The sequence below is a fragment of the Diabrotica virgifera genome, chromosome 5 (genome assembly GCF_917563875.1).
Source record: "Diabrotica virgifera virgifera chromosome 5, PGI_DIABVI_V3a".
Taxonomy (NCBI): domain Eukaryota; kingdom Metazoa; phylum Arthropoda; class Insecta; order Coleoptera; family Chrysomelidae; genus Diabrotica; species Diabrotica virgifera.
Window position 1 is genome coordinate 2,351,840 of NC_065447.1, and position 20,851 is coordinate 2,372,690.

Genomic DNA, 20,851 nt, shown 5'->3' on the forward strand with positions numbered 1-20,851 from the left:
TTGCCTTAATATAAAAAAATTTAATTTTGTATCTTTTGATTTCAGGCTCATGTGGTATCGGCGTTTGAGCAGAGCCTCACTTCTATGACTCAAAGGCTTCAGCACTTAACGGCCACCTCCGAGAAAAAGGTATTTAATTTTCTTTATATTAAATAATACAATGTATTATTGCGTTTCAAATTTATTAATAGTCCACTCGTCAGAGATTTGATCTCTAAAAACAGCACGAACAAGCTGAATATTGCTAAGAATATATAACCTGGGCTATACCCCCCCCCCCCCCCATTAAGATCTACTTTGAGCTCTGTACGCTTAACACCATACCCTCCAGAGACCTTCCAGTAGTTGTAACGCCCCTTAGGACCATCCTGGTTACGCCGTTACCCCTGGATTCCCCCTAAAACCCGTAGGGGAGAACCCTAAAACAGGAAATGTAGCTGAGCTTTTCACCTTCACTCTTCACCATTTTGATTTTTGTCTATGCGACACCCTGATCAAAAGATATCGAATTTTTACCGTCGAGTTGATACAAATTTTATTTAAAAAACTGATTTCGCGCGCGTAACTGACATTAAAATCGCCGGTCGCTTCAAGAATACTTTCTGAGAGAACAGTTCATTGTACAAAAAAAAGTGATAATAATGTTCAAAATCGTATCGTTTCCAATTTGAAGCTGCAGCCAGAGCAAATGGATGGACCGAGAAAGAGGACAAGCTGCAACCGTTTTACAATTTCTTCCCAGGATGCAGTTAGTTATATGTCGCTCGTACAAGCTTTAGAGACAAGATATGGCCAGCAGCATCCAAAGCAGGTTTTCCAAAGTCATCTGAAAGTTTAATATTAAAAACATAACGAAAGCTTGCAGGAATTTGAAGCTGATATTAAAAGATTATTACATTTTCTGGAACAGATTGGTATACAGGCATTCATAGGTGGATTACAGGATGTTGAAATGCAACTAGATCTGCGATTACAACACCACAAATTGCTAGATAAAGCACTAATCTCAGTCCAGGAGTACGAAGTGGCGAAAAGTATTTCTAAATATCTTCCAAAGTTAAAAGAAATAACAGTTAAAGAAAATGAGCAAGTCACTAACGTAGATAATCACCAACAATTAGTTTTATCCCAAATGTTAAGTATACTACAAAATATTCAACAAAAATCACATGATCAAAGTAGATGTTTTAATTGCGGAAAAATGGGACATATGCAAAATAATTGCAGAAGCCGATTCCAGGGAATAAATGAAGAATCAAAAAATGAGGTCAGAAGATCGACATTTAGAAGCCTGTCACAAAGTCCCACTAGAGATGATAGGAGATACAGGTCTCAAAGAAATGAATATCACATAACTGACTACAGAAACGAAAAAGATACTTTGGCATCTGAAGTTACTTATTTGAAAGAGCAACTAGCGATTAGTAAAAATGAAACAGAAAAGTTAAGAGAACAAGTGTCAATATTGCAAGAAGAGTGTAAGGTAATTCAAAATAATGCAAAAACTACACAGTCCAATCTAGAAAACAAATTGTAACGTGGTACTTTAACCCTTAGCATTGAACAGAACTTCTCAGTTCCAAAATTGACATTCTCGGCAAAATTCAGCCCGTTCGTGAGATTTTTATAGGTTGAGTGGAATTTTTCATCTTTGACGACTGAAGTGTAAAGTTAAATTTGTATTCATTCTGTGTACAGGAATCAGAACTCCAAGAACTCCGCCAAGCCATGGAGGCCTTACGCGCTCAATCCATCCAAGCAGGCATCGGATCCACGTTGGCGCGACAACCTTCCTCCGATAGCGTCTCGAGCCTCTCCTCCGCCTGTAGCCTAGACAAGCACGACAAGAAAAAGAAGAAAGGCTGGTTGCGGAGTTCGTTCACGAAAGCCTTCTCGCGTAACGCCAAAGTCACCAAAGTGCAATGCCAAAATGACGCCACGGAGGAAAGGAGTCACAGTCCGCCCCCTCCACCGCCTACGGATCCTGGCTTGGAGGTGGTTGAGCTTCAGAAGCAGCTTCGAGAGAAGGACTTGGTGTTGACTGATATTCGGCTTGAAGCGTTGAGTTCTGCTCATCAGTTGGAGAGTTTGAAGGATACAGTTATGAAAATGAGAGTAAGTTGTTCATTTGTTATATCTTCATCCCAATATCAATTTATATATTTATATACTAAGGATTTTCACAGTTTTCACTGTATTCCTTCACTCAACCACTCTCTCCAGATCTTTCTGTTTTGCCAGTCCCCTGCCTGCAGATTTCATCTTTCCATTGCTTCGTGCACTTCATCTCTGAAAGATCTTCGGAGTCTGCGTCTCTTCCTTCTTCCTCTCTATTATTTTGTTTATCCAACGTCTGCTCTTCTGACATGTCCGTACCAAGTTAAGTGGCTATCCTAGTGTAAAAGTACGAAATTATTATACTTTTTTTGGGAATTTCTAAAATAAAAAGTACTGCACAAATTGAAAATTTTCATGAGCATTTATTATAAAAAGAAGTATACGTTAAACAATTTTCATAAATAAATATTAAAAATTAAACGATTTATGCACCACCCTACTGGCACCGTGAAAATAAAAACATAGCTTCACTGCTGCAGTGATTGGACTAATAGAGATCCTGAAATATAAAATTTTAAAGTGATTATTGAAATACATATGTTATTTCCTATACCACCAACTAGAATTTTTGAAAAATAATCAAATTTGGAAAAATGACGAGGTGTTGAATTTTTTTTAATTAGCTAAAAAATTTTCAGCTTCATAAACCGCCAAATTGACATTTTTTACCCGATCAAAAACCCCTAGTTGATGGTATAGAAAATAACTTATATTTCAATAGGAACTTTGAAATTTTATGTTTCAGGACTTCTGTTAGTAGGGGAGTGCAATTAGAACGAAAACATGCATTGTTTCGGAAAAATTCAAACAAACTTGTATTTTTCTAAAACTTTTTTTGTTAGTTTATATACTTGTTAAAGTAAAAAGTTTTACTCGCAGATTTGGCCGCTAATTGTTTATTAATTGTTTAAACAATAACAATTGTTTTGTATAAATAATTTTAAAAATATCGTTAAATTCATCATTTTACTTTGATCAAATATGTTTCTATTTTGTTTTTGATTATGCTGAATCAGAATATGGCATTGCAATTTGAAAATTCTTATACAGAAGCTCTTATACAGTATGTATGCATAGCTAGGAACCACATGGAAAACTTTTTTATTATCAATTTTACGAAAAAAAGTTATTCTTCATAAAATGCTCTGGATAGTCAAAAATCTAAAACTTTACCATCAGATATCAAATTTTATCAATGTTATAGGAGTTATGTCAAAAATATGAATTACGTTAAAGAGTAAAGTACCTTTATATTCCAGAATATCCAAAAATGATAATATGAAAAGTTGTTTGAAATTAAAAACTATGTTTAAATATACAATTACATCATTCTAATTGAAAAAAAAAATCAATTTTTTCTCAAATTACGGATACTCATCATCATTTTATTACAATTATGATATATATGATTATTATCACTTTTACGAAAAAACGTTATTCTTCATAAAATGCTCTCCCTGGTCTAACATCTAAGATACAACCGTCAGATATCAAACTTTTTTAATTTTATACGAGGTATGTAAAAAATATGAATTTTTCGTAAGAGTTAAGTGCCTTTATTATTCACAATATTTTAATTAGAAGGATGTAATTGAACACTAAAACAAATTTTTTAATTCCAAACAACTTTTCTTAATACCACTTTTCGATATTGTGAAATTTAAAGGTACTTTACTCTTGAGTGAAATTCATATTTTTTGACATACCTCGTATAAACTTAATTAAATTTGATATTTTATGATTGCATCTGATATTATATACGATGCAAAGTATTTTATAAAGAATAAGTTTTTTTCGTAAAACTTATAATAAAAAAGTTATCAATAGGTTCCAAGTTACGCAGACATACTGTATGAGCTAAAAAAAATTTTTTACTGAACATTTATTATTGTTGAAGCTTAAATTATTAAATCTATTTTAGGTAAGTTTTACAGAAAAAAGTTTTGATCACTTTGTATAAACATTTTTTTAGCTGGTAATTTTCGGTTTTTGTATTACATTTTTCTTATCTTTCTTAATTTTCTCAAAAAGAAATAGTTTATTTCATTTCTAAAGTAAAATAATTTAGTGCATTTTAAAGAATACATCCTAAGCTTTAAAAAAGTACTTATAAACTGTAATAGATCTGTTCAAACTTTAGTAATAAAGTCTTAAAGTGGTGGTAATTCTATAAAACTAAGAAGATTTCAAAAATTTCATTTTTTGACACGTCATATCATTTTTTTGAATGAAACATCATTTAGTAAGTTGCTTGAAAGCTAAGTTATGCAAAATTGAGAGTTTTATAAGAAAAATTGTATTAGTTACACATTTTTAAATCAATTTAAACAAAATTTATGTAAGGCTCACTTTCCGCCCCCACCGTACTTATGACCATACATTTTATTTCTTTCTATTATAACCATAAGATAGCTTAATTATTCTTCTTTCATGTTCAATTTGTAAAATTTTATTTAATCCATTAATTAAAGAATTACATTAAAATAACTTAACCATGCAATTCGCCGTACGCTAGTTTACAGTGCGCCAATGTTTGTGAGAAGGGTGACTTAGCGTTATAAATAAAAAATTATAGAAGATACAGATTTAATTTTAGAAAATTCTTTATACAAGGTATTTTTTGTAAAATTTTCTGAATTTTTCAATGGTCAAGTCAGTTTTTTTTCTAAAATTTATATTTTCGGAGTTATTTAAAAAAACATCTAATTTCGTAGTTCATTTGTTTAATAAAAAATGAAGCACCCATTTCTCGAATAGAACTTTTTGATATGTTGTTTATTAAACATTTCTTAGTGAAATTACAAAAAGTTCTATCTTGTTTGATTTTTTCCGAAGTGAAAATCTATATGCACTCCCCTATAGTCCCAATCACTGCAGCAGTGGAGCTATGGTTTTATTTTCACGGTGCCAGTAGGGTGGTGCATAGATCGTTTAATTTTCAATATTTTTTTATGAAAATTGTTTTACATATAGTTCTTTTTATAATAAATGCTCATGCAAATTTTTAAAACAATTGATACAGTACTTTTTATTTTAGAAATTTCCAAAAAATTATATGAATTTCATACTTTTACACTATGATAGCCTCTTAATCTCTTGTGTTCTATGTGTAGTCTGTTATATCCGAGTTCATTCCAATTTCTCCTTAATCTCTATATTATTTTTTCTATCTCTTCTTGTTACTCTGCAGCTTCTCCTTAGGAATTCCAGCTCTGTTGCTCTTATTTTGTTTTGGTTTTCTTATTTATTATCTATATACCCATAAGTCAGGACTCTTTTTGTAATGGTCTTATATATTATTCTTTTTGTTTTTATACTAATCTTCTTATGCCACAGTACCGGGTTCAATTTTCCTATGCTGTCTCGTGTTTGCCCTAGTCTATGTATTTTTTATATCTTCTTCCGTTGTTCCTATGTTTTGCTTACCTTCGTTGTTAGTTTTCTTTTGGTTTATTTCCATCACATTCTTTGTATATTCCTGTTCTAGTTTTCTCATCATAAAGCTGAGGTCATCTTCGTCTTGTGAGACCACTATTTGGTCGTCAGCAAAACTTAGGTATATTTATAGGTATTCGTTTCTTACTGATATACCCATTCCCTGGTATACCCAGTATCAATTAAGTAATGCTCTGTATTGAAATTAAATCCCAACTGTCTTTCATTAGAACTTTAGATAACTTTTTGATAAATGGTCGAGTTTGATTATATTTTGACTTCATAATTTCTATTTTAGAGTGAAATGTTAAGCTTGAAGCAAAATAACGAACGTCTGCAAAGAATGGTAACCGGCACGACGAATATGCCGACCGATTTGACGGATACTAGGAGTAGCAGTAGCATAGACGCCTTAAGTGACCTCATACCTACCGAAGAACCGACGCAAGAAGTGGAAACCGACGGCAAACGAATCACGATATCGGTCTATTTAGGACAACCACAGAGTTTTGAAAAGTAAGTACAACAATTTACACATGCTATAATATAACGGCTATAATATAACTGCAATTATCATCATCATCAGCCCGTTAAGTCCACTGCAGTACATAGACCTCTCCTGTTTGTATCCAGAGTGTACGGTCTTGTGCAGTATGCCTACAGGTTGCCACCGTGTAGGTGGTCTTGCTCTGTTTTATTTATCTGATCTTGTTCTCTGCTCAGTTAGCTTGCGTCCATCCAACCTTCCATCCTTCGTCCTTGCTACGTGGCCAGTCCATCTCCATTTCAATCTACAAGCTCTCTCCACAACATTTGTAATTCTGAGGTATCTTGGCCACTGAGGTATCTTCGCTTCCAATGTGATAAAAAAAACCTGGTTTATGCATTTTTAATAGGCTAATGGCCGGTTTCACCAACGACAAATAGTAGTTTATTCTATGAATAAAGTTATTCGACCAATAAACTGACATTTCTCCATTTTACTAACGTCAAATAAGACTTATTTTATTTATTTAACAAATAAATATCTACTCTTCGAATAAATTGGCAAGTTAATCTCGATTTAAATATTTATAAGAAAGCAAATTTGTCAGTTTAACTTTAAATTATCGAAATTATATTGAAACAGAATAAAAATCATCATCATCATTCTCTTTGCCTTATCTCTATGCGGGGTCGGCTTCCCTAATTGCATTTCTCCACACAATTCTATCTTGGGTCATATCAATATTAATCCCCTTTACCTGAAACAGAGTAAAAATATAAACGTCTAATAAATTTTCTTCTTCTTCTTAAAGTTCCCTCTCCTATCGGAGGTTGGATATCATAATGGCTATGGTCACTTTGTTGGCTGCTGCTCTGAATAGTTGTAATGAACTACAGTTAAACCATTCTCTAAGGTTCCTCAGCCAGGAGATGCGTCTTCTTCCTATGCCTCTTCTTCCTTGGATCCTTCCTTGCATAATAATTCTCAGCAACTCATATTTTTCTCCTCTGGTAATGTGACCCAAATATTCCAGTTTTCTAGTTTTTATACTTTTCATAATTTCTAACTCCTTATTTAAACGTCGTAGCACTTCAACATTGGTAATCCTTTGAACCCACTGAATTTTCAATATTCTTCTGTAACACCACATTTCGAACGCTTCTATTCTTCTTATGTGTTGTCTCTTCAATGTCCAAGCTTCCATTCCGTATAGCAATATAAAAAATATGTAGCATCTTAGAGCCCTCAATCTGAGAGGCAACTGAAGGTCTTTGTTTGTAAGCAGTGTCTTCATTTTTATAAATGCTTGCCTTGCAGTTTCAATTCGGACTTTAATTTCTTTGCTTTGGTCATTTTTGTCATCAACCCAGGTTCCCAGATATTTGTATGTCTTAACTTTTTCTATTTGGGTTTGCTCTATCATTAACCTTTCATTTCCATGTTCTGTTTTTGAGACAATCATAAATTTAGTTTTTTTCTTGTTTATTTTTAGTCCGTATCGAATGCAATAATCGTTAATTCTATTTAGCAATTCTTGTAGTGATTCCAGGGTGTCTGCCATTATAACGGTGTCATCAGCGAATCTTATGTTATTTACTATTGTTCCGTTTATAGAGATTCCATCACTTAGCTCCGCTATCGCTTCCTGAAATATGGCTTCACTGTACAGGTTAAACAGTAGCGGCGACAGAACACAACCCTGTCTTACTCCTCTCTTTATATCAATATTCTCGGACTCCTGTTCTTCTATCTTTATATTGGCCTTCTTTATATTGGCCTTTTGATTCCAATACAGATTGATGATAATTCGTAAATCTCGTCTGTCTATATCTCTGTTTTTCAATAATTCTATTAGTTTTTCATGTCGGACCCTGTCGAACGCTTTTTCGAAGTCGATGAAACAGGAGTAAATATCCAGGTTCATATCTAAGCATCTTTGAGAGAGGACATTAAACGCAAACAATGCCTCTCTTGTTCCAAGTCCTTTGCGGAACCCAAATTGGGTATCATCCATATCATCTATCATCATCAATAAATTTTATTCGACGAATAACTGTTCATTGATTTATCTGTTATTGGTGAAACCGAAACCGGGCCTAAATAAAACAAATTTGAATTTGTGAACAAAACACTTGACGTAGAGGTCTGTTCCTTCTTGTAGTTCCTTCTATTATCGGAAGTTGGCTATCATAACAGCTATCTATACCTTATTGGCGGCTGCTCTGAAAAGACCATTATACCACTCTCTTAGGTTTCTCAGTCAGGAAATTCTTGGTCTTCTTATGGATCTTTTACCCTTATTTTTACCTTGCATTATGAGCCTTAATTTCTCATATTTTGCACCTAATGTGGCCTAAATATTCCAGTTTTCTTGTTTTGATGTTATTTATGACCTCGCAATCCTTTTGTAGCCTTCTTAACTTTTGTGCATATGTAACTCATTGGATCCATGGTATGTATTTTCAAAATCTTTCTAAAGCACCACATATCAAATGCTTCCGACTTCTTTATGTTATCCACTTTTAGTGTCCAGCTTTCCATTCCCTACAAGAGCGGTGCTCAAACAGTCGATCGCGATCGACCGGTCGATCGCTAAAGTTTTTGAAGTCGATCGCGATTCACGGAAAAATACACATGAAAAATGTGGAGACTGCACTAACTTGTAGATGATATATGATGATATGCAGTGCCATGCACTTCATCCACTTCAAATTAAGATGAAAAACATCTTTAATAATTACAACTCTCTGTAGTTACAATGTTTTATCAAATAGAAATGTGAAATAAACTTTTTTATTTTCAAATTTTTTTACTAGCAGTCGATCGCTGGACGCTTGCAGTTTATGTGGTAGATCGCATGCAGTGCAAGTCTGAGCACCACTGTCCTACAACAAAGTCGAGAACACGTAGCATCTTAAGGCTCTTATCCTCAGCTCCAGAGGAAGGTCTCGATTAACAAACATTTTTTTCATTTCTATAAATGCTTGTGTTGCAATTTCAATGAGTGTCCTGATTTCTCTACCTTAGTCATTGTTTTTATTTACTTAGGTCAGGTCCCAGATATTTCTAGTTATTCACTTTTTCTAGTTATTTTCCCTCGATATCTAGCCTTTATATTGTATGTTGCTTAGAAATAATCATGAACTTAGTTTTCTTAACGTTCATTTTGTAGTCAAATAGTCATATTTTATACTGACTTGATGTAATCTATTTACTAATCGTTGCAGTGTTTCTAGACTGTCTGCAAAAATAGCGGTGTCGTCTATCGTCTGAGAATTTTATGTTATTCAAGATTTTTCCGTTTATTGATATACCCTGTTCTTTCTCTGATATTGATTCCTTAAAAATAGCTTCGCTGTACAGATTGAATAACAATGGAGACGACACGAAACCCTATCTAACACCTCTTTTGATTTCTATAGTTTATGTTTTGACATTTCCGATTCTAACCTTTGCTTTTTGATTCTGGTAACAGTTCTGCGAGTTTATGATGTACTAAATATCAAAAGCGTTTTGGTAATCTTTAAAGCAGACATAGAGATTGCGATTCATATCTACTCGTATTGTGCGAGAACGTTAAAAGTAAACAGAGTCTCTCTCGTTCCTAGTCCTCCTCTGAATCCAAACTGGGTGTCCTCTATAATCTTTTTCTATTTTTTTGTATAGTCTTCCATGTATTATCTTAAGTCTGTGGCTTGTTAAGGAAATTATTCAGTACTGGGAGCATTCTGTCGTATGTACTGACTTTGGCAGTGTTACAAAGGTGAACAGATCTAAAAGTATATGCAGTGTTTCTTCGACAATGCATTTACTTAGCTCAGTGGGTATCTGATTTGGGCCTACTGCTTTTGCGGTCTTTACATTTCTAATTGCCTGTTCTAATTCACATATTATTAATTTTCGGCCCTGTGGTTCTGTGGTTCTTCTTGTATTATTCTATCATCGTCGAATAGTTTCATTATGTATTCCTGCCAAAATCTTTGTTTATCTTTGATGTCTGCAATGAGTTTACGTAGACGTAGAGGTAAACGTTTTGCATTTCAATGGTAGTTGTCCATCTTATCTTCATCAGTATGATCTTATGTGATTCTTCTATAATGGTGCTCTTATTTCAGATACTATACAGATCACTACGGTTACGATGGTTTAAGTGATAACGCCAACATAGAAATATCGATAGCACACACCAACATAGGCGCTTCCACGTCATGGGCACAACTAGATAACGCAGTTAGAAGAGCGTTCAAACAATACGTCGCCAGATTAGACCCTGGAGGCGGGTTGGGATTGGGCAGCGACGCCATAGCCAGTTACAAACTAGGCGAAGCTGAACGCAAACCCGACTCAGGTCCACCCGATCTGCTTCCTGTCGGTTACGCGATAGGAAGAGTGGCAACGTTGCACGTCGTCCTACAACCAGTAGCAGCCTTAGCCTTCGAAGCCTTAATTCCGAAAGGAGTAGCCCAAAGATTAGTTTCGCTCTTAGCTGAACATAGGAGGCTAGTTTTGTGTGGAGCGCCGGGGACTGGGAAGACACATTTAGCTACTAGACTAGCTGAATTCCATGCCCAGAGCCTGGGTAGAGATCCCGCAGAAGCTGTGGCAACGTTTAAGTAAGTATTCACAGTCATTCAATATTATAATCTGCTTAATGTACTGTTTGAACTTCAGTGTAGACAATAAATCCGGCAAGGAACTTCGCCAATACCTTACCCATCTCAGCGAACAAGCTGCAGCAGGTGACAACAGCGTCCTTCCATGTGTAGTAGTACTAGATAACCTCCACAAAGCGGGTACACTCGCAGACGCACTAGGTTCCTTACCACGCAATCTACCGTGCCTCCTGGGAACCATGGCTCAGAGCGCTTGCTCAGCGACCAGTTTGCAGCTTCAACACGGCTTCAGATGGGTTTTAGTCGCCCCTCACATGGAACCGGCCAGAGGATTACTAGGAAGAGTTTTAAGAAGACGGTTGGCTACTTTGGAGCTGGAACAAGGACCGCAACCGGAGCTGGCTGCTATATTAGGTTGGTTACCGAGGATATGGCAACATCTAAATGCGTTTTTGGAAACTCATAGCAGTGGAGATGTGGCAATTGGTCCTAGATTGTTTTTAAGTAAGTGAGATATTTAAATTTACTTTTATTTGTGAATAATTTCTTTTTCCAGTTCACTATGACGTGTTTATGTAGGTATAGCTTTGCAAAGGGCAAACATATTTCAAACTCTTATAATTTCTGCAGTATTAATTTCTCCTATCCTAGTTTCCAATAATTTCTTTTTCCAGTTCACTATGACGTGTTTATGTAGGTATAGCTTTGCAAAGGGCAAAAATATTTCAAACTCTTATAATTTCTGCAGTATTAATTTCTCCTATCCTAGTTTCCAGCGTTGTATGTCGAATAATTATGTCATATCATAATGTCATTGTCCATACCAATTTAGTCTTTTGGCTTCGATTGTGTCTAATATTTTTTATCAATTTTCATTTCTCTCATTATCTTCGTTCCTCACTCTATTAAGTCTAGTGAGTAGGCAATAAATATCGTTCAATATTTCCATTACCTTAATTTTTGATCGTTTCTATCTCCACAATCATCATCCTGTAGATGCCTTTCGGTCATGGCTTGTCTGATATCCCCTGTCATGTCCTTTTTGGGCATCATCTTCTTGCATGTTCCTATCTCAAACTCTTGGCTTCAGTCGTATCAATTATTGTTGTTTCAACATCCATTCTTTTCCATGTCTTATCATTTCTTATTTTGTCGTGAAGTATGCAACTGCAACAACGTTTACAAAACCCCATTTCCATTGACAGTAGCTTCTTTTTTCAACATTATATCATTTGCCAGACCTCAGCTCCATAAGCAATGCATTCGACTATGGTCTTATATATTCCGAGTTTTGTATCTGAAAGAAAAAAGTATTTAATCACCCATAGCTTTCCTCTTCCCTTTCTCCATTACACCACTCTCCCTTTCCTTTATATAACGAAACATTTAACTCATGCTTTTCCTTTCAATATCTCTTCTCTCCTAGATTTTATACTCCTGGTTATTAATTAGATTAGTTTTTCCTCCTCCAATTCTTCCTTCTCTTTTTCTCCATTGAATCCATCTCCTCTTTCTCTTTTACTCTCCGTAACGTAGAGAGGAAGACACTTTTCCATCTAGCTCCCTATTCCTGTTCCACTTTTCTTTTGTCCCTCACGTTATTTTTCGCTTCATTTTTCATTATCCGCGATAGATAGAAGAGGGAGATAAGTGCATTTCTCTCCGTTTATCTGTTTGCCCTACATCCCTTCATGTTTCAATCGTACAAAGTGTGCGATTAAGGAGCTCGCAGTAGCAAACTCGGCTGGTTCTATGGTCGGTTCTCGCACACAGATTTTGAGAACTTCTTCTTTTTATTTGTCGAAGGACCAACTGGAAATCCAGCACCTGCAAGGAATAATCTTTGCTAGGGATAAGGAGAGGATGATAGGTAATTAAAACACAATGTTTATAAAGTAACAAAAAATAGGTATATTGAAGAGTTGAAGTAATCGAAGAATAAATGATAGATAGCAGACTGATATATGTTTAAGTTACGAGTAAATGAGAGATAGCAGATTGAAATTATAAGTTTAAATTATGAGTTTGTGAAACAGTTTATCCCGCCTAGAGTTTTTGATAGAACAGCAAACCGTTTCCCGCAATGGCAACACCGCGAACTTGTGAGAGAGGTAAATGAATAAGATGTACATAGGGTTATCTTTGTACTTACAGTTGATACTGCTGATATTGTTTTACTATTTGGCACTATCACTTACTGCCTAGTGTATAAGGCCACAGACATTAACTATTTTGTTATACTTGAGGTGAAAATAGACAAAAACTACATTATTTGGAGCTTCTTCAATGCGGTGTGCATTCGACGATGGTTGAGAACAGACTCGTAGTTGGTAGTTGGGCAACTTTTAGTTTCGTTGTTTGGCGGGAAAAGATAGTTGGCGGGTATATGGGTAAAAAACTAGTTTTGAAGGGACAGGTACAAGGTTCTAATATGTTGAAATATTGAAAATATTTGTTCACTGTAGAAATTTATGGGAAATTTATACACAAGGACAGCAGCTATTTCAATCTTGAGTGTTCTTTTAACTTATGAATCTCTTCTTCTACAGGTTGCCCACTAGAGCTGGACGCAGCACGGGCTTGGTTCGCCGACGTATGGAACTACTCCCTAGCTCCCTACCTTCGAGAAGCCGCCCGAGAAGGTCTCCAACTCTACGGCCGCCGCGCACCCTGGACCGACCCCACGCAATTCGTCCTCGAAACGTACCCATGGCCAGGTTCGCCACCGCAAGGGCTCACCACCATTTCCGCCAAAGACGTAGGGCTCGAAGTCGGACCTTCGGCTCAATCGGAGAACGAGGGGGATCCCCTTCTCAACATGCTGATGAGGCTGCAGGAAGCGGCGAATTATTCTAGTCCCCACTCGAACGATTCGGACTGCAACAGTCTGGACTCGAATTTGACGCACGGGAGTAATTTAGGGACTGAGAGTGTGTCGTAATGCTAAAACTATTCAAATTTAAAGAAACGTTGATATTTATAACAGAATAATCGAGAACCGTGGCATTTAAGTATTCACGTTTTAAATTAATATAAATAGAATAATTAAAATATTTTGCAGAATGATTTAAAAGAATCATAGAAGTCGAATCCACATTTTTAAAGGGCTGTTTGCTTTCTTCTTCATTTCCATGCCCTTTCAGAACGTTGGTTACCATCATAGCTATCTTAATTTTCTTCACTGCCACCTTCAATAGCATGTTTATATCAATACCATACCAATCTAGCAAGTTCTTCAACCATGAAGTCATCCTTTGTCTTGGACTGCGTTTACGTGCTATTTTCCCTTGCATAATATTTTGTAGTATGATTTTCCTTGATTGTTCGATTGTCATATTGACATATTTCATACCTACTGTCATTGAAGAAAATGGGATTTCGAAAATGCTATATTATAAATTGTAAAAATATAACAAAAAATTGTCAATTTAAGTTCTATTCGTTTCCAACTTCTAAGCACAAACTAATACAAAGAGAAAAGTGAATTTTCATACAATGTTTACCTTTTAATAACATAACCTCAATCTTACTTTTTCTTCTTATTCTTTTTTGGGCTATGGCCTTGACAATTATCCAGTAACCAGGACTAATATAATTGGCCAATATAATTAAAAGTACTACAAATTTTGCTTAGCTATGACACCAGGTGTCCCTCTTCCGAACTTGCACGGTACCAATACCGTATGCATAATCGGGTGTCCGCAAGATCTATCGACTAGTGTAGTTTACTAATAATATGTTTACATTGATCTGACCTAACAATATATATTTCAAAAATAACTTACTTGAAAAGAGTTTTCAAGCTTCTGCGACCACAAATGAGACCATTAAAAGGCATTTTACTGATATATTATGTTTGTTTACTAGCAGTTATTGAACGAAACAAGTAATAAAATCAAAACAAGCAATAAAAATACTAATTACAACACCTGCTAATGCCTTCTGATAGCTAATATGGGAAGAAAGTGGACTTTCTCAATAGGCGCAATAAATACACAAATTTAAATTGGTTTGTTGCTAAATAATTCAAAACCAAACAATGGAAACATATAGGTAACAACAAAAATACAAGGTACTTAAAATCAGGACATCATCGACGAAGTCAACACTATTTAGCGTTTGCACATTTGAGTGGTCTCGATGCATCTCATAGGGAAAATTTTTTGGATTTCAAGTGGTAAGCGTCCCATCCTCTTCATCGCGACACATCTGAATTTCGATAGCAAGGAACAACAGCGACGTCGACACGGAAAAAAAGGGACATAATTTCGAACTATTTAAACAACCAAATCAATTATATGGAACTTCCAACATATTAAGTAAATAACTCCCAAAAATTTAAAATAAAATTTGATTTTTACATAAACAATGACAAAACACAACATAAACACCACCAACGACGATACACACAAAACGATCTTCGATCGTGTCAAGTTCGCAATGGATTTCTCCTACTTCGTATCAAAACAATAAACAAAATTACCTCGGCGAGGTAATCATGTTGATCCCACATTTTACAGCAGTTGTCGAGTCTACTTGTTAATATATCTATGGTATCAACATATATTTGGAACTTCTTTTACATGTCCGACGTACTTCAGATTTCTCTTCTTTATGTTTTTTATAATCTCAGTATTCTTGTTGAGACGTTCTAGTATTGTGGAGTTTAGAATCTTCTCCACCCAAGAAACTTTTAAAATTCTTCTCTGGCACCAGATTTCGAAATCCTCAAGGTGATTTAGATCACTTTTATTCACCGTTCAAAACTCGACACCATAAAGTAAGACCGAGAACACGTAGCAGTGAATTAGGCGGATCCGCAATGCCAATTTTAAGTCTCTAAATACATTGCTAATGGAGAAACGACTTTAAGAAGAAAATAAAGCGAACAAAAATTGTCAAAGTACTGTTATATACATACACATATCTTTGCTTCCCTGTAAGTCTTCTGAGAAATTTTTAAATCATTCTCAAACTAATAGTCCAGGTCGCATCTCTTTTGAGATGGTCGTTGAGAGGTGACTCAAATTTTTTTGCAGAAATTGCTTGAAAATAACTCAAATAATAATATTTGAGTTATCTTCCCACTCAAAATGGACCGGAACATTGTTTAAATAATCAAAATGTCAAAATATAAAGGAAGAATTCGATTTTTTTATTGATTTTTTAATTATAACTATAAAACTATTCGTTTCTGAGAAAATTTGTACTGACATACAAGTTGCGTAATTACCCATGTTGCAAAATACCAATAATTGCGAAAAAAAAACCATACAAAAACAAGTATTCGCATTTTACGTTTTTCTACCATTTACGCTACACTTGGACCCTCATATTTTACCCAGAAAAACTTTTTGATATAGTAAAACAACACTGTAAATTTCATTAAGATCGATTTAATAGATTTTGCAAAATAAATTTTGCAATCCAGCTTTCGCAAAAAAAATCATTTTTTTTTAAATGTTACAGGACTGAAAATAAAGCAGATAGCAAGTTGAATTTTTTTTGCTTATAGTAGTGTACTGTACCGTTCATTTGAAATTTGCAAAATTAAAATCGATTATATACCACGGCGTCAGGAAATTTTTTAAATAAACATTAGTTTTTGGTGCTACGCGCAGGACAGCGGTGTTCGATTCACACAAGTTGATTTCCACCAAAATTTCTTTCAATCTTTATCTAATATATTATTTTCTTGCTCTATATTTTGTTGTATTTTAATATTTTAATTCCACAAAAATCAAACTAATTTTATTATTGTTTATGAAATATTGTTTAAACAATTGCATATGTTTAAAAATAATACACTTTTATTCTCTAAGTTAAAATATATGAACAAAGAAAGTTTTTTGCTAAAAAAAGTGTTATTTCAAAAGATAGAGTATGTGTTTTTATTTTGCAATAAACAAATTTATTTATTTATATCGAAATGTAATAAAAATTAAAATGTATCAATCATTATCAAAGGTCATTGGAATGCCCAATCAGAGCAAACTATCTGCTGTCCTGCGCGTAGCACCAATAATTAATGTTTATTTAAAAAAAATCCTGACGCCGTGGTACTCAGTCCATTTTAATTTTGCAAATTGCAAATGAAAGGTACAGTACACTTCTATACGCAAAAAAATTTCAACTTGCTATCTGCTTTATTTTCAGTCCTGTAACATTTTGAAAAAATTAATTTTTTTTTTTGAGAAAGCTGGATTGCAAAATTTATTTTGCAAAATCTATTGAACCCATGGACATATTTATAGGTCCATGATTGAACCGATCTTAATGAAATTTACAGTACTGTTTTACTGTATCATAAAGTTTTTCTGGGTGAAATATGAAGGTCCTAGGTGTAGCATAAATGGTTGAAAAACGTAAAATGCGAATACTTGTTTTTGTATGGTGTTTTCGCAGTTATTGCTATTTTGCAATAAGGATGACTATTTTTAAATTTTTAACCAATTCTATATTGTAGGAAATTTAATTACGCAACTTTTATGGCAATACAACTTTTCTCGGAAATGAATACTTTTAAAGTTATAATCAAAAAACGAAAAAAAATCTAATTTTTCCTTCATTTTTGACATTTTGATTATTTAAACAATGTTCCGAACCTTTTTGAGAGGGAGGATAACTCGAATATTATTATTTGAGTTATTTTCAAGCAATTTCTGCAAAAAAATTTGAGTCACCTCTCAACGTCCAAATGTACTAATATTTTTACAGATGCGCCCTGGTCTATAAGTCTACATTAAACATTTATTAATAAACATCACTTAAATGCCACCGTTTTCAAAAATATAATGTCGAAGCAAACTGATCGGTTTTTATATGAAAGAAATGTCAAAAATCTAAGACTGTTCCACTCGTTAAAAGATGATACACCAATTATTCCATATTTAAAGGCCTTACAATACAAAATATTCTCGTCAGCAATAACGTAAGAATGTTTCAAAAAATCTATTTTTTATAAAAAATCGTCTAAGCAGGCGAAGATTTTTGGCATTTCACTATTTGTTTGATACTTTTACACGGTGATTCGTAAAAAAGAGTTGGTATTATTTTATTACGATATTATATTAGCCCCTAATATAACGTTTTTGACTAATAATTGAAGGGTTTTTATTTATTTCTACGTAAAATCGTTGTTTTTGGCACATTGAAACCTTTACTTAATTTCATTTCGTTATAAAATCCACAAATTCAGTATTTTTTAGATCACCCTGTAGATTTTTCGGTAATATAGGTAATTTTCTAACCAATTATAGTCACATCTTAGGTACATTCATGATCATTTAGTTCAATCTTCTAACTTGAAAACTAAAATAAGTAGATTAATTATACACTGCTCAATTCGATTAAAGATTAGATTCATCTCAATTTTTATTTGTATATATTTAAAAATACAATTAAAATGAAAACTAGAATGAAACATCTTTAATGTGAGCAGTGTACATTGATAAAAACCGAACAATTTCTTTATTAACGAATACATTTTAAAAAAATTATGCAAAAGCAAAATCTTAGCCCTAAAGCACAGTATACAAAGATAACATAACCTAACATAACCTCTGTATACTGTGCCTAAAGTGTAACTTGACTATAAAAAAAGTGCTTCAAATTGTTCACTGTAACAAAATGTTATGAAATACCCAATTATTTTGTGAAATATACACCAATTTTTATACCATGCTTAATACATCAAGTTTTCAGTGGATAAAATTCATGTTCAGGTTCACAAAGCTCTGTAAACTCGACATTTAAAGAAGTAAACTTTGAATTTGACTAAAAATTTGAATTTTTGTGTAGGACAATTACTAAAACCTCAATTTCCTAGAAAACTATGCGGCACTTGGTCCCGACGGTCAAAGTCCAATTCTGACGGTACTGACGCCAATGTCGGTAAGAGTTGGATCTGCATTACCGGCCGAGCTTAGCCAAAACATGAACCTTAGCCAAGAACGTAACCATTTGTCAACTGAATATATGGCAGCTGATGTATAACACTAAAAACCCACCCAGTGCTTATTTCGCTCCATAAACTTACTTGTTTTAACGATATAACCATATACAAACTTAAATTGTTCGAAACTGTTAATAATTGTCAAAATTAACTGTTTTTTTTTTTGTTAACTATGAAATTAACACAGCCTTGTGAAGCTGATCATGAATAATTTTGTATAATTCGCACTGATGAAAATTCTGAAAAATAGATTGTTTATATTGTTCTTTTTGAATAATTTTTCCCGTTGCCAAACCTTTATTTCGAGTACATTTTGAACCTAACTTGATCAGTAGCAAGAAGGTATGATAGCTCGTCGATTCAGAAATTTTTAATGCTTTTATTTCACTATTTTAGGTCTCCTTTTCAGTATTTTGCCTATACGCTGTGAGCTCGTACGTAGAGGGGATAGTTATAAATTCGCGAGCGCCGGTAGTGGCAAGTCTGTAAACGTTTACCGGAAATTTGACATAAATGTCAAAGTGATTAATTTAAAATTAAAATTAAAAACATTAATTATAACATAAATATTAGTTGGTCAAAGCTGTGGTATATATTTTTACCTTAAATATACTTACGTTTTAAATACTGAATTTACGTTTTTTTAATGTTCCGTAATATGTAATTATAAATTAATCTATTAATCTTACTTCGGATACTTTCACAATTATCGTGTAGATGGCGCTAAGATTATTATATTAATTTATAATTACATATTACGGAACATTAAAAAAACTTAAATTCAGTATTTAACACGTAAGTATATTTAAGGTAAAAATATATACCACAGCTTTGACCAACTAATATTTTTTATAATTAATGTTTTTACTTTTAATTTTAAATTAATCACTTTGACATTTATGTCAAATTTCCGGTAAACGTTTACAGACTTGCCACTACTGGCGCTCGCGAATATGTAAATATCCCCTCTAGGTACGAGCTCACAGCGTATAGAGCTCTATATAGGGCTTTTCATCGATTGTCATTTGTTTCGAGCTTCTGTCATGTGTCACATAATATTAATATATCTACGCCATACGTCTTTGGTTTGTATCATTGATATATACCAATAACGTATGACGTAGATATATTAATATTATGTGACACATGACAGAAGCTCGAAACAAATGACTGTGAATGAAAAGCCCTATAGATAATGTTGATAATAATCGTTGTTTTTGCTGATCTACCATTACTTATATAGGGTATTCCAACATGCCGTCAAAATTAAATCAATATGGGAGTCAGGTGGCAAGCATAAATGTGTTTCTTAATGTGTTTTAGATCATTTTAGTTGCGTTTCTTTGTATTTTTTTTTGTACAAGGATTAATTTAACATTTTCACTATAAGAATTAATTTAAAAAGAAAATATGCCTGATTTCTGTTGTGTTTTGAAGTGTGGAATGGGAAGTATTCATGATAAAGTTCAGTTTTATCGGTTACCATCAGTGCTAGATTTTAAGCATAAAATAACTAAATAAGTTATAATCTTATAGACAAAAGCATAAAACTACTAAATAAGTTATTATCTGAGAGACAAAAACAATGGTTAAATGCTGTAAAACGTCCTATAAAAATGCTAAATCCTATAAAAATACGCTTGGAAAACTGTCTAAACCGTAGGTTACCTCAGACCGCTTAAGGAAAAGTTAACATATATTATTTATTTTGCCAATCTTTTGCTTGTACCTACTAGCAACATTTGTATCGTCTACCAAAAATTGTACATATATGCATTCATGGTTATTTATTCACTGCTTAAAATTAAATAAAGTCGTTCAAGTACTTCTACAACTAAAAACTACACAAAATCTACAACAAAATGTTCGGAAAATGAAACTAAAAAACTGTTAAGGGTAAAAAACTTAAGAAATATGTGGTACAAATAATATAAACAAACACAATGTTTAACTAACAATAAAAAAAAACTGAAAACGTTTGTTTTCTATACTTCCACAAAATTTATTATATCTAAGTGACTACAGCTGTTTCGGCGGAGTGCCTTTCTCAAGTAATATAGTTTACAATGTGTTTGCCTTTTTAATCTTCAACTGAAGAGGTTGAGGAGTGGGGAGCTGTTTGTCTCGAGTTGGTCATTCAGAATTATATCTGTATTTTTCAGTTTATTAATTTCCATAGATTCTAAAAAAGATAGCTTAAGGCCTTTATTTTGAATATGTAGAATTTTAAACTCTTCATTGAAA

At 33.6% G+C, this 20,851-nt stretch overlaps 1 protein-coding gene across 5 annotated transcripts in view; it reads left to right on the top strand.

Annotated features, from left to right (window-relative positions):
- LOC114333597 (protein sickie) overlaps nucleotides 1–20,236 on the top strand; it is an 823,608-nt gene extending 803,372 nt beyond the window's left edge. For all 5 annotated transcript variants that reach the window (XM_050651212.1, XM_050651214.1, XM_050651215.1 and 2 more), the window contains 6 exons: nucleotides 46–129; nucleotides 1,699–2,115; nucleotides 5,852–6,069; nucleotides 10,156–10,653; nucleotides 10,712–11,157; nucleotides 13,203–20,236. In XM_050651212.1, the coding sequence (XP_050507169.1) occupies nucleotides 46–129; nucleotides 1,699–2,115; nucleotides 5,852–6,069; nucleotides 10,156–10,653; nucleotides 10,712–11,157; nucleotides 13,203–13,594 (2,055 nt within the window). In that variant the 3' untranslated portion in view covers nucleotides 13,595–20,236. The remainder of the gene's footprint in view (nucleotides 1–45; nucleotides 130–1,698; nucleotides 2,116–5,851; nucleotides 6,070–10,155; nucleotides 10,654–10,711; nucleotides 11,158–13,202) is intronic.
- The last annotated feature ends 615 nt before the right edge of the window (nucleotides 20,237–20,851 follow it).